Source organism: Pipra filicauda, unplaced genomic scaffold (genome assembly GCF_003945595.2).
Source record: "Pipra filicauda isolate LSUMZ 115617 unplaced genomic scaffold, ASM394559v2 scaffold50_size3627746_pilon, whole genome shotgun sequence".
Classification (NCBI taxonomy): Eukaryota; Metazoa; Chordata; class Aves; order Passeriformes; family Pipridae; genus Pipra; species Pipra filicauda.
In genome coordinates this window covers 594,011-607,864 of record NW_024104654.1, presented here as the reverse complement: position 1 = coordinate 607,864, position 13,854 = coordinate 594,011, and the positions used below count along the sequence as shown (strand labels likewise).

At 42.0% G+C, this 13,854-nt stretch overlaps 1 protein-coding gene across 4 annotated transcripts in view; it reads right to left on the bottom strand.

The window, feature by feature from the left end:
• Nucleotides 1–13,854, bottom strand: part of STARD13 (StAR related lipid transfer domain containing 13) — a 251,030-nt gene that overhangs the window by 114,428 nt on the left and 122,748 nt on the right. The window contains exon 1 of one of the 4 annotated variants that reach the window (XM_027728931.2): nucleotides 5,011–5,214. The exons of the other annotated variants lie outside the window; for them this stretch is intronic. Within the exon in view, the coding sequence (XP_027584732.1) occupies nucleotides 5,011–5,179 (169 nt within the window). The 5' untranslated portion in view covers nucleotides 5,180–5,214. Of the gene's footprint in view, nucleotides 1–5,010; nucleotides 5,215–13,854 lie in introns of those variants that run through there. 4 annotated transcript variants of the gene reach the window in all.

The following is a 13,854-nucleotide window of genomic DNA, read 5'->3' as shown; positions in this document are numbered from 1 at the left end:
GAGTTTATAAACACCTCTCAGGATGTTCACATTAATTGAAAAACTCTAGTTTCTCCAAGTCCGGGGCTAAGGACTTGAGGAAAGAATGTGTAAGGAAGAAAGGATGATGGGGAAGAAGTTTCATGTGACACAGGTCTCAGTTTCTAAGGGACCTTCAGATACCACATGAAACAACCAACCCAAAGATCCCTCTGCTGTAAGCACACGTCTGCCCTACACGTATCTGACAGAGGAGAGGATGATGGACCATGTCCCAGCTGAGGTCTGCAAGGCAACTCTGCAGCTAAGGATGTTCCTCCTGGTACTCTGGGCCACGCCAGTCCCAGCCCTGTCCTTTCCTGTACACCTGGGCTGGAGTGCAGACACAGAGACACTGCAGACACAGGCAGAGGCACCAGGGGCTGCCTTGACTTACTGGCTTACAAGCTCAAGAGGCAGTACATCACTGGTACTGGTCAGAAATTACCTAATTGGGGGTGTTTGTATCATTACCGCCAATTGTTGGTTAACCTTTTACTTTCCTGGGTTCAGACAATGGGGTTTAAATATGTGTAGGTAAAGCAGACAGAACATGAGAAATACTATGATTCAGGTTGTCTGTACAACTGTATTTTATCCTCTTCGTATGTCTAACCGAAATGAGTGCCTTTAATTTTATAATTGTATCCCATTTCCTATCCCATAATCCATACCTGTATGCATATGAAGAATTTGATCTGGGTTTTTTTAATGCAGCCTATGACTCCAACATTTTCACTTACATGACTTCCTTTTTTTCCTTTTGAATATGGGAGTATATTACAGCTTATGGTACACTAACAATTAAAATTTAAGTCACCTAAATTGCATAATTTTTTTCCAAGTCACTTGCATACCTCTCTAACACCTTCCACAAACAGTACTCATGCTTAGAAAAAGAGAAGAATAAACTCCAAATGGAAGACTATAAGACAAAGAAGTGTATTTGCTTGCACTTCTAACACTCGCTCAAACCAGAAAAATCCAGGTGACACAAAGATAACAGTAAACATAAAAGATCCAAACCGAACTTACAACACATAAGAGCATAAAACATCTGCTGAGTGCTGGACAGTTTGCCTTGAAAAGGTAAAGTCTGATTTGAGATCGCTCCGTTGAACAATTTTTCTCAACTGCTCTTGCCTGTGGACATAAACTGAGACAAATCACAGAGCATTACGCACTGTGGGCAGGAATTTACTCACTGAGAATAGGAATTTGTCCTATTTTCATTTGTTTCTTCATATTATTTTCTTACTGAACGTGCAGTCTAAGCATCAAATCCTACTGCAGATGAAAGGTAACATTTCTTTACCAGTGACACCTAGCTATGCTGAGGCAGATGTGGCTTTGCTCACCTTGACATACACTCTACTTGTACCGCACAGTCCATTTCAATTAAAAGTTTTCAGAGCATGGCCTTAATTCTTCACTACTTTTTACCTACTTTTAGCTACTTAGCTACTTTTTGTATTTTCTGTTCTGCACTGAATTTAGCCATGTACTGTGAAAGAAATAACAACTTTGTGACTCATGTAATATAAATTCTTGAAAGTCACCACTATATTTATTTAAAGAAAACATGAGTAATAGCTAATGAATTCTCATACAGTTACTGCATACACAGTTTGAACAAACACCTCAGACTAAGCATGCTACACCCTGTTCCTTTATGCTGAGGCATGTGTCCCCTTTAGTGTGGAAACTAACGGGCTTATGGGGCAAAGGGAATCATCAAAAAGATCACATTTTGAAAATACTAGTTTAATATCAGACAGATAATTACTATTCACATTTACACGCCACCTCATAATTCTGCCTCAAGGAGTCAGTGGTGTACATGAACCAAACATTTAGGACTTTCAAAGTATGATCTGATTGAAATAACAGTCTGGTTCCTGTCATTTCCCTTGTGGTGATTTTCTTTTTAGAACTGATTAAATAGTATAATTCCTCTAATGATTCATTTAGTTTATTTTTAACTAACACCAAAGGAAAATACAAAGGAAGGCTTTTTCAGAAAATGTTTTTTTAAAGGAGGAAGAAAAGCTGTATTGCATGATAGGATAGAGTAATTTAGCATAGTTTAGGATAGTACATGCAGCTAATGACTGAAAACATAACAGTATATGCAACACTTTGTATTACACTGCATTACTGAACCAGGAATGGAAGCTCTGACTGCTTTACATATTGTAAATTAGATACCTCGTGATTTTGTACATCATTCGTTTCATTAAGAAAAAAATATCCCTGATGTAAAATTTTCAGCGTTTCCTACTGTGGGTGCCTCCAGTCTGAAAACCAGCAACTGAAAAATATCTGGGTAAGAAGTAGAGAGCAGGTATTCAAACAAGCCCCAAGGCAGCTTATCATTTAAACATGTGGCAGATCTCTTTTCAGCAAAGCAATTAACCAGGCAGGATTCACCATTCCAGCGATATTAAAAGGTAGGCTGGATGTTTTTCTAAACACATGCTATATATAATTCAAATTATTAGATTGGGGAGGTGCTAACACGAGAACTGGGGTAGCTGTGTTCACATACTTTGTCTTAATAGCCTTAAAATGTATGATTCAAATATATAAATTCAAGTAACTAAATAATGATTTACATGCTTTACTCAACTAGAGGACTGAAAGCAAGTTTTGCTTCTCATCTTGCATCTCCTGATCTACTTTTCAACACATTACTGATAAATTCCTCTGTGGCACTCCATTAGTTATGAATCCCATTTGTCCACGGGGTAAAACTCATTTGCCTGTAAAGGAGGATACTTCCATCCATATTACAGAACTCTTCCAGTGCCCTTTGGGACAGGGACTGAGACTGGTTCAGTACACTCACACTGCCTACAGTCTGAACAAGCCAACCACAGAGGGTGACATGCTGACCCAGTAAAACCTAGTGGAAGTCTTGTGAGTGACTGATGGGTCTAGGTTTTTCATCCGGAGTGTAAACTGGAGGTTTCAGATTGAGTTATACTAGCTAGACTTAAATTTTCTGGTATTATTAACACAGCTATTTGTATCAAAATTATGAGTCATTACTTGGGGCACTGTAGAAAAAAATGTGTGCCTTGGCTATGGTTTTGCACTAGATGTGTGTCTCCCCACATATCGACTTGTAGGCAGACATCAGCATCTATCTGCACACATAATTTCCTTATTGCTAACGAACTGACACTTAACCAACAGTGGATCCTGTCCGCAGTTTAACATCAATAAAAGAAATGAACGAAGCAACAGTGTATTCTTAGTGATCCAAAATACACAAATATTTCATCTACTAAACTGTAATGTACATCACATCACCAAGGTGCTACACAAATATAATTTCCACAGATCTGTGCACAACAGGTTGGAAAGCTGTAAAAGAGGAGCAAAGGTCATTCACCACAGACTGGCCACCCATGCAACAACCTGCAGGAAGGAAAGCTACAACTTTGAAACTCCTCGCTGTCCCACCACGCAGCCTCTCCAAGTCTTTGTACCACTGGGAGGCTTTGGCAGCCCTGGCTGTCCCAGACAGGTTATGGGTTACAAGAGGGAATGTTAAACAGCACCATGATAGGTGGAAGAGGTGTGTTAATCCACCATATCCTCAGTTGATGCTGCTTGAACATTAAGTTGGTACTAGCACTGTACTAAAATAATTTTCAAATAAACCTGCAGAGAAATAAATTACCTTTTCTTTCCATTCAATTCAGGCTGTACACTGGGTACACAGAATGACATAATATCCTTCCTGAAATCAGAGCTGCAGTGAGGACCAGTATCCTTCAAACACGACCAGTTCCTGAGCTTGCCTTGCAAATAACCATGTTTTCCTAATTGCCACAGAAGTGATCTTTTTCATCTTTTTAACCCTGGCCCAAGAATTATGCATTGTTTTCTTTATAAATGCAGTAAAATTTCATCACTTTATCCTTGTACTTCTGCCAAAACTTGATAGCCACAGATATAAAGAATCTTACTGGAAAGAAACACACAGAAATAACCACACCATTTAACTGCTGCAGGTCCGAAGCTCACACCAATTTCTATGATATTTACCAGATATGACAGTAAATGATGTTAACTCTACTGCCCACCCCTAGGTAGAAGAATCCAACACCTTTTTGCAAGCTGTCAAGAAAGTGACTGTTAAATTCAGGATTTTTTTTTTACATGACATTTTTCTGCATGTAGGCCCACATCCACTTTGGAAACTGGTATTCTTGGAAACAGGATGCCATATAGGACTACGATCAATACAAAACTATCTATTAATTTGCTTTTTAATATGGAAAAATCTGCACAGTTGGTTAGGGTTTTTATCTTTGCATTAGCTGTTCTGAAGACGATTTTAAATTGCATGCACAGGCCAAAGGATTTGTTCTGAGGCCAATCTGCATTTAGCTTTAGTGCCATGGATATCTATTCAGAAAAAACAAACCAGTATATTTGTAATGACTGCCTAGACAACTGCTTAAGCAGCTGCAGAAAGCCAAGTCAGAAATTATTTTTAAGGATGTGTGACAAGTTTTCTAACCCTCTGACAGTTTTCAAAGGATGTTATCTCAGCTGCCTTCTTCCAGTCACACTGGACTTCTGCTTCTTTTTTAAATGGATGACCATCTATAACCACAGGCATCTATAACCTGTAGCAATCGGAGCAGATGTACTGGTGTCAGTAGCTGCTCGGACAGTCAGAAAAGACGAACTTCAGCACCTAAGCTACCACAGTAGTTTATGATTAAAAGGTAACTTAGTTAAATAGCTAATCATGCACTAGTGTTTGTCTCTTGGCTGTCGGTGTATGTGTGCATGTGTAGAAACAGAAAAATGTGAATGACTACTTCAAACTCTGATTCTAGCCCAATTAGTTTGGAATAGCAAAAGGAAAAGAGCCTGAAATACGAGGCATTAAAACCTTCTCTCTTACGAAAGAGGAGACCTGTAGACCTTGCGCCAACGCCAGGCAAAGGAGCGCTCCTGACAGTAACTCACCTTGCTGAATTTTCGTCACTAGCTGGTGACGGGCGAGAATCCGGCTGGTCCTGTAGGGAGGGCGCCGGGCTGGCTGATCGCAGCGCCAATACAGCTCCTGGCCCTCGGGAGACACCGCGTTCAGGTAATAGCAGCCCGAGCCCGCGGCCCGGGGCACCTGCTTCAACATCTCTGCTCCCGGAATCCCGCCGTCCCCGCTGCAGCTACTCCAGATTGTAATCAGGGTAATGAGAGGAGGGAGGCAACAAGCCCAGGGAGCTGCAAAGAGTGAGCGCTTTAAACGAAAAAGGAGTGCCAAGAGCTACTACAACTCGGGATTCCGGCTTCTCCCACATGATCCGCGTGAGCCAATCGCTCCCGGTGCAGCCTGTGGAAGTGAGTCTGTGGAGCGGGACAGCCAGCCTGCCCCAGCCCTGCACAGCCTGCCCCAGCCCCGGCAGCCCCCCGTCCGGCCAGAGTTCACCCAGCACGGAGGGGCTGCACCGGGCCACTTCGGAAAGCAAAGAAAAAGTTGAAGACGCTCGGGAATGCGTGTTTTAGAGTATGCAGGGCTGCTGAAAACCTTTTCCTCCTCTTCTCTGTGCTGCCCAGCTGTTGACTCATCTCTGGAGATGATGCCCTCACTACTTTTCTAAAAATCATACCCCTGTTTGCCAAGAAAAAATTCGTTTATGGAAGGGCTGTCTGAATCTCCAAAACCGTACGGTATAATGAGCAGTGGAATAAGTGAAGCCCTTGGTATGAAAAAAACAACACCTAACAGCAGTCACTCAGCAGTAAACAAAACCCAAGAGTCCCTAATATTAATGCTACCAAGAACTGGTCACAGCCTGGAAAAGGGAAAGGGGATGGATTGATTCTCTCTTCTTCAGGTTCCCTGCCATAACATCCTTTTTTTTTTTTTTTTTTTTTTTTTTTTTTACAGGCAGAAGAGCATCTGTTTTCATTCAGCCCTTTCATATTAACCACTGAGTTTGCAGAACATGCCATTTCTTTAGTTAATCATATGGAAACAGAACACTGCCATTTTTATCAACAAGTGGGCAGCAAATCTGAGTAAAAATATATCAAAAATGCCCTCCTAGTCAAATAATTTTGCATTATATTTTAAAATATCAACATTTTGGTTTAATAAACCCCTAGTGTAAGCTGTTTTCTAAGAATTATGGGAAGCAATTTCACAGCCCTGGAGATCAGTTTCACAGTGTCACAAAACCAGAAATGACAGCAACTCAGAGGGCTCTTCCACCCGCATGGCTGAACAGGCTCCTGCCAAAACCCCCTTGCAGGAGGCAGGGCAGCAGAAGGCAGAGATGAGGCAGCAGGTTGGCCAGCTAGCATGGGTCTTGCATGGCTTAGGAACCATGCTGCCACCTCCATGCCCCTTCCCATTAGGCCAGTGTCAGGCTGGGGGACTGGGAGCTGACAGCACTGTTGGAGCGGCTGCAAGCCCCAGGCAGAAGGGGCTCAACCCCCATCCCAACCCATGGGGGATCTTGACCTCCCCAAAGTCCACTATGACATCTACCTGCAGTGACAATATTATCTGAGTCCTGTTCTCCAGCCTTGAGGCCAACAATATGTCACAACATGTCTTGCTTGGTACAATAGAGGTCTCCTCCCACTCCCAGCCTCATGGCTGCCCACCAGGGCAGGGCCATGAGGTGGCACTGCCTGGGACCTGCCTCCTCATAAAGGACAGGGTCAGGCTAGCTTGCAAGGGCAGATGTAGCGACCTAAACGTGAGAGGGGAGAGGACAGTTCTCGTTCACAATTAGTCATTAAAATTTTGCTCCATGAAAACCCATTAGGGCAGTGTTTTACTGCAATGCAGTCCATTCTCATTACCCCTTATGAATTTTATTCCTCATCAATGTGTGACTTTTGCAGTGCCATAAAATGGAGAAGTATCATTCCACGTACTAGAAATTTAAAATGAATGCTCTAGACTGAAAGCTTCCATTACCTGTTTTTACCATTAACAGCACCTGCAAGTCCTGTACATGCTGTTTGTTGCTTCACGTGTGGCTGCACCATCTTCTCTGAAATTCTAAGCAGAGACTTCAAACTCAAGACAAAAGATACGGCACCACTACCACCTATATTCCCAAACAGGGCTGGTCACTGGCAGCCAGGGAGTAGGAAAGACTGGTCTCCTCTCTGCCTTGCTGTGCAAAGAGGAGAGCCAGATTGCTTCACAGGTGTGAGCAGAGAGAGCCTGAGCAGAGGGGAAGGTATTGTTTCCCTTCCTACTTTAGCTTGCCAAGCCAGTCTGTCAGTCACTCTGCTGCTGCTGTCTTTTCAAGAATAATTATCCAGAGACTTCAAAGTGGCAATGACGGGCACAGTGTTTATCCAAAGAGACATTACCTCCATGCGGAGAAATTCTTATTTGATTAATCTACAATTCTTTCATCTAATTCTACTTATACGGTGCTACTGCTAGTGAAAAGCAAGTATTACCATTCATACTATTCTGCTTAGATTTTCATAGGTATTTCTTTTTCTGTTGGAAAATGCATTGACTTTTTCAGCTAATGGGAGTCTGCATTCTTCCTTGCAATATTTCCAAAGACTAGGAAGAAGTTTAATAGAAATGTAATGCTTCAAAAAAACAGTCCAAAGAAACAAAAACCAAGGCAAAAGCCTGACTAAGGTACTGACTGGTGAACAAGTCTATTAAGGGCTCAAGCCCAGTTAAATGCTTATAACAGACAGCAAAGCACCAGCCTCAGTGCCCCTGAGGCTGCCTGTCCTTCCCCACCAGAGGGTAAGACAACAGGGCAGAGGTGCCCTCCCAGCTTCCTCAGCAGCTCATCTGAGTGGCCACAAAAGGCAGAACGAGAAGCCTCTGTTTCAGGGAAGTGACTTTCCCTTCCTCCCAGACACGAGGGTCCAAACAGAACTTCAGAGCTGGAGGGCTGCTCCAGGCTCAGCACTGCTAAGTGCTGCCTGTGCCGAGGCTGAATTCTTTGGCTTTAGTCCAGTACTTGCATAGTAGTCAAATAAAACAAGAAACAACAAGAGTTAGCTGGTCTTGCAGTACATGTTTGAAAGCTCCTGTGCTTGAAGTTGTGCATGGTGGAGGAAAGAATTAGTCCTCATTGCATACTTTTAAAATGACTGTCTCCTTGTTTGGTGACTGCCTTGACAGTCACTGTTTATTTTCAAAAATGTGTCATTCAAACAAGGAAACTCCTTTGGCCATCAGCCTCTCAGACAAGAAGTACTACAGAAGCCTAAGTTGTTATATAAAAGCACTAATTAATATTTCAGTCTCAGTCTACAGACTGTTTCTGGAACAGTTAATAGAGCAACATGAAACTTCATGCTAATGCGTCTCATAAAAGCACTTCAAAATAAAAGCTTCCTCGTGCATTTTACAAGGGCTACAGAGGAGCTCCAGCACACACCTGAAATTGCTGCCTGTCACGACAGAAGCACAGCCCATGAGATGACAACCCAACCCCATATTCTTATGTTGCGACTGATCCATCCAGGAATGGAGATTCCTTCATAAAACCATTATGGCTGGAATTAGCGGTTTTTTAAATCTGAATCAGAAATGTCCACACATAACTATAGTGTAAAAACCACATGTCACACCTAACATGACAATCAGTGACTTGACGGATACTGAAATATTCTGGAAGATCAGGAATCTTTACATAAAAGCTTATTCATACAGCACAGCACTACTGACAACTGCAGGGTATAACTGACAAAGTCAGCTGAAGGAGTCATACTCTTCTCTGTATGCATTCATAGGCAGAACTGCAATACTTAATTTTCTGTTCATTGATTTTTATGTCTCTCTGCCACCTTTTCTTCTTGAAATTGCATTTGTTGTGAGAAAGAAAGAGCAAGTTATTGGCAGGAAAAACCACCCCAGGGCTACCTATATACACTGAAGTATCACAGGCAGTACTTGAGATCTGCTTCCATTTCACTGAGAGCAGGGTGATGTCATCAGCTGGATAACACAGCGTGGTGTACTCCAGAAATGCTAAAATGTATTGGATATCAAACTATGTACTTGTGACTGGCTTTTCTGAACAAAACAATAGTGTTAGTTTCTGCACTCCTCCTTGGTCTTAAGAGTGTTACTCATGAAGGCACGAGGTAATGCTACAGACAGTGGGGTAGTTGAGGGTAAATTGAAATGAACGGCACTTTCCCACTTGTATTCCTATAACAGAACTGCTTTCTTACATCCTAGAATGCACCCCTTCCAGTGAACTGCAAGACAGGTCCATGATGTTGTACCTGGCATGGAGTTCTTTGGGCTTGGATTGAACCTGTTGTTCTCACACAGTAATCAGCCACTTGATCTTCCCTCAGTGACCCATTTTCCTTTTATTGTTAGTTGCACTTATCTTGTTATGTCATATCTAAAGTTAAATGCCAACTTGATGGCTTCTCTTCATTTGAAAGCACTGGTTCTATGAGAACAAAACAGCTTCCTATCCACCAGAGGAGCACAGTTGTTATTAACATTAGTGACATGTAATTAGAAGAAGCAGGAAACTCTTGTTTTCAAGTCACAGAAGAAAAAAAATCACGCATCTGCTTTTAACTTGCTGATCTCTGGATTCCCTTCTATAATTCTGCAGGTAGAAGAATACTTCAGTTTGCTGGATATGGACTAACTCCAATATCCTATATATGCAAAATATCCTGCATTGGATATTGAAGTCCTATCCACATATCTCTGTCCTATATTTCTTACTTGTATCTGCCTTTACAGATGCCTGCAAAGCAACTCATGTGTTAAGAACAGGCAATTTCTCCTTTCTGAAATTTAGGAAGAGAAAAAATTCACATGCAAGGAATCCAAAACTATGTTTAAGATGAGGCTTTCACTTACTTCATGTGTTTTGAATCCTATCTCTGGGACCAGGACTTTTAAAATCAGAAGTTCATTGCCTGCTGTTTAGGAAAAATGTTTTATGCTTGAACACAGACATTTGTTTGAAAGTTGTTTGCTAGGACTACTACAGGCTGCAAACTAATTTATACAGGGCATGAAGCAGCAGTGTCTCCAGAGCAGCCAGAAATGCTTCCCTCTGACTCAGCGACACTTTGACTGTCTTCCTGAGGCCATGCTGGGACACCGAGGCTCTGCAGCTCATCTGGTGCTGCCAGGAATCAGACTAGGGCAAAAGGAAAATAGTTCATGCGAGATTTCTACATCGCCAGGAAGTGAGATGGAGACGGCTAATAGCTGCACAGTATTACAACAGAGGATTGTTTCACTGGAAAGCTGATACTGATGTGTTCTGGAGGCAAGTCAGCTGCTATGTCAACTGTCTGATAGTGAGTTTTAAAAATGAATACTGCTACCCAGGGCTTCTTCTTATATATGAGAGACAGGCTTATACGCACCCTTGAAGATAAACTTCAAACCAGGAGACGGAGCTTCTGAATAGTACATTATATCCCTTTCCTCTGTTCTAGTGCCCCTGTTCCAGCATCAGAGGACTATCCATTTGCATTTTAAGACCCACATGTTCAATGGATAGTACTGCTACAAAAAATACCTCCTGATTACAAAAAGCATCAGTGACCTGGCCAAACAACAAAAGGTAGCTCTAATACAAGCAGAAGATTAGAAATTACATGCAGGTTCAATACAAGAGTAGTGTGTTTTAGGGCACAAAAGATGGCAGGGAGGTGACCGACCCACCAGCCACCCAGGCAAACTCAGAAAAATAAGGATACATTCAAGAAGCCAAGATGATGAGAGTCATGGCAAGAAAGCTGAAGTGATTCCTCTCATCAGTTCTCCTGTGGAGAAGCTCAGGGATGTTCAATAAGCCAAATGAATAGGAACTGATATGAAAAAGGCTCCTCCAAGATCCTCTACCAAGCAATCATAATGAAGCCTACCACAGATAAAAAGGAAAAGGCCACTTCTGGTTTAATGGCGGTTTAAAGACAGAAACCTGTTTTGTCTACTATGCATACATGATTTTTATAAAGGGACTGAGTAGTGACTTGGCAAAATATAATGATTATACCAAGTTAGTCTGGCAGTCAAAACAGAAATTGGTTGTAAACATTGAATTCTTATAATATTGATTGAGAAGGTATTAAAACTATAGCTTTTGAGTGCTGATAAATGTACTGGATAAAAATCACCCTATAGGTACACAGTGCCCAGTGATGAGATTTAATGGAGCTATTATCACTGAGGAAACAAATTTTGGATAGGTTTATGAAAATCCAATACAAGCGCTCAGTAGAAACAAAAAAGAGCAAAGAGGATTTTAAAACCTTTTAGAAAAGTAAGAGAGCGCAAACCAACAAACATCGTTACGCTATTACAAAAATCTGCCCATCACTTGGTGTGCTGGGGTCTTTTCCTGCAGTGCATAAAGTTGAAAACATAAGTGAAATGATCATGGGGTAGGTTCAAAACGATTGAACAGAAGCATTTCTTTGCAGAGTTCAAAAAAGGATTAAATTCCTGGAAGAAAAATTCAGCATTAAGCACAGAATTACAGCTCATGGCTCAGGTCCTCCTTGAACCAAGTGAATGCAAGTAGGATATATAACATGTACAGGATCACTATATGTCTGTCCCAGCAATATATTTTTCCCAAAATAGTTGCATCTGCCCACTGGCCAACACATGACACGGGCTGGTCTGACCAGGAGTGGCCAGTCTGTACTCTTACTTGAGCTAACCAGACTGCACCCACCTCATGGAGTATGTAAATGTGGGATACTAACAGCACTTCTAGTGCATAAATACATCAAAATAACTGCTCCTGTGGTCTGTGGCTGGAGCCTGCAGAATGACAGTATTTCCCTGGGCACAGCCTCTCTGTGCCCTCCTGTCACATTTGCTGGTGAAGTGTAAGCTGGTGGTCTGTTGGCCACAATTTCGGGCTCAGAGGATGTGACCTTTCTGTCCCTTCTGCTCTCCCCAAGGCTTAAAAGGGACCAAGAGCTCCTGGCTGGTGGCCAAAGTCAGTGGAAGGAGTCAGTTGTTTTATCCAGTGCTTGACCACTAATTTAGGCATTTTGGTCTCGCTCCTGTTCAGTTTTAAACATCATATTTTTTCTCAGTCAAACCACACCAGCATATGAATAGAGACTCCACTGGCCTTAGGTGAACTTTTCACAAGCCAAGAACAGCCAGCATCCCACACTGTGTAAGTCCCTAAAGACGATGGTTCTCAACAGTAAATTAAAAAGAACCCAAACAGCTGGGTACTAAATAGAGTTCAAAACAGATGTCAAAAGAGAGGAAGATGTTTCAGGTGGCAGACCTCCTCTGCTAAAGTATTTGGAGAGTATGAAGACAGGAATGAGCTAAAAGTAGTTTCCACACTCTTAGTGCAACTCCATCTGCTGAATCTATACCCATGTTACTAAAACTAATCCCACAGGAACTGTGTAAATATATTTAAGTAGTGGTGGGCTTAACACACATCCTAATCTCACAGTCTCACTAACAAAGTGTTTGGATAACACACTGATAACATAAGAAAGTGTTTAGATAAACTTAGTTTCTTACAGTTATCCAAATACATTGTAAATCCCTACTGCTGGTGTTACTCTGAACCACAGATGAACATTCCTATCTCAGCTGAAGGTTCATGCCTTCACAGACTTCATGTGAGGGCTTTGCTATTTATTTTCTTTTCAACAGGACTCCAGTACTATGGTGATGAAAGAGGCAAGAGAGGAAATATTCAGGTTTTGATCTGGTTTTAAGAGAAGGTTTTTTTCATCTCTCATCTCTCTGCGAGAGAAACAATGCCGAAGTTAAGATTTTGTAAAAATTTTTAAAAAGCAACAAGACAGAACAGAATAGCTCTTGGAAACACTGTTTCAAACACAGCAGCATGGGACTGGTGCATGTGAATGTGAAATTTTCCAGGCTCCTTGAAATCAAGACATATTTGTCTCTGGCCCAGTGAGGCAGACAAACATGATGGTTAGGGCGCAGGACTAGCTGACAGTGACTTGCTGGAAAACTTCAGGGAAGTTGTATAACCTGTCTCTGTGTCAGTTCCATGACTGATAACAATAATCTTTGCCTTTCTTAACTATTTGGGCAGCTATTAAAAAAAAATGGAAGTACAATTTTGTAGGCAGATTTCCTTATAAGCAGTATCAGTCCACTGGAGGCAGGCTAAAGTCTACTGTAACTGCATGAACTAAGGAGGAAATAAATATCCTTTAGAATGGTCCTACACCTGCAGTGGATTCCTTCAGACGAGACACTTATTACCTAAACTTGCAGAATGCCACAGATTTCCCAATATGTTTTTAAATGCATGTTATTGGATCTTATAAATACTGCATAACAAGGATGTAGTGTTCATACATGTGGCTTTGCAGAGCAATATGCACTAACTGATAAGCTGAGTCTTGACGCTAGGGCTGGACTGCAGACTAGAACACAAGGAAGTAGTCTGTGGGGTCCATATAAAGCATTTTGCTCACTGACAGTTAAAATTCCTCTTTTTTTATTCTACAATCCCCAAGCCATCACCACCAAGGCAGCCACTAGGTACCCTTTGCTGGTTGCTTTCCTGAGACCCAGGAAAGCTGGGGTTTTGGCTGATACATGGTAGAAGTTATGGTGGGGTGGCAAGTGTTCCTGAGAGAGGTGTCCTCTGCTGAAGCTGGTGACCCATTCTGCCTCCACCTCTCCCATTTCCCTACTGAAGTAAACTGAATTAAACCTTGTGGCAGCCAGTGTCCCTGGTGCAGTGCAGGACCACCTGGCCTGACGTGTCAGTTCTATGCTGTTGTTGCAAGGGTGAGTGGGGGCACTGACTACAGCACAGTGCTGAGGTCCGTTCCCATGGTATCTGGTATATGCTT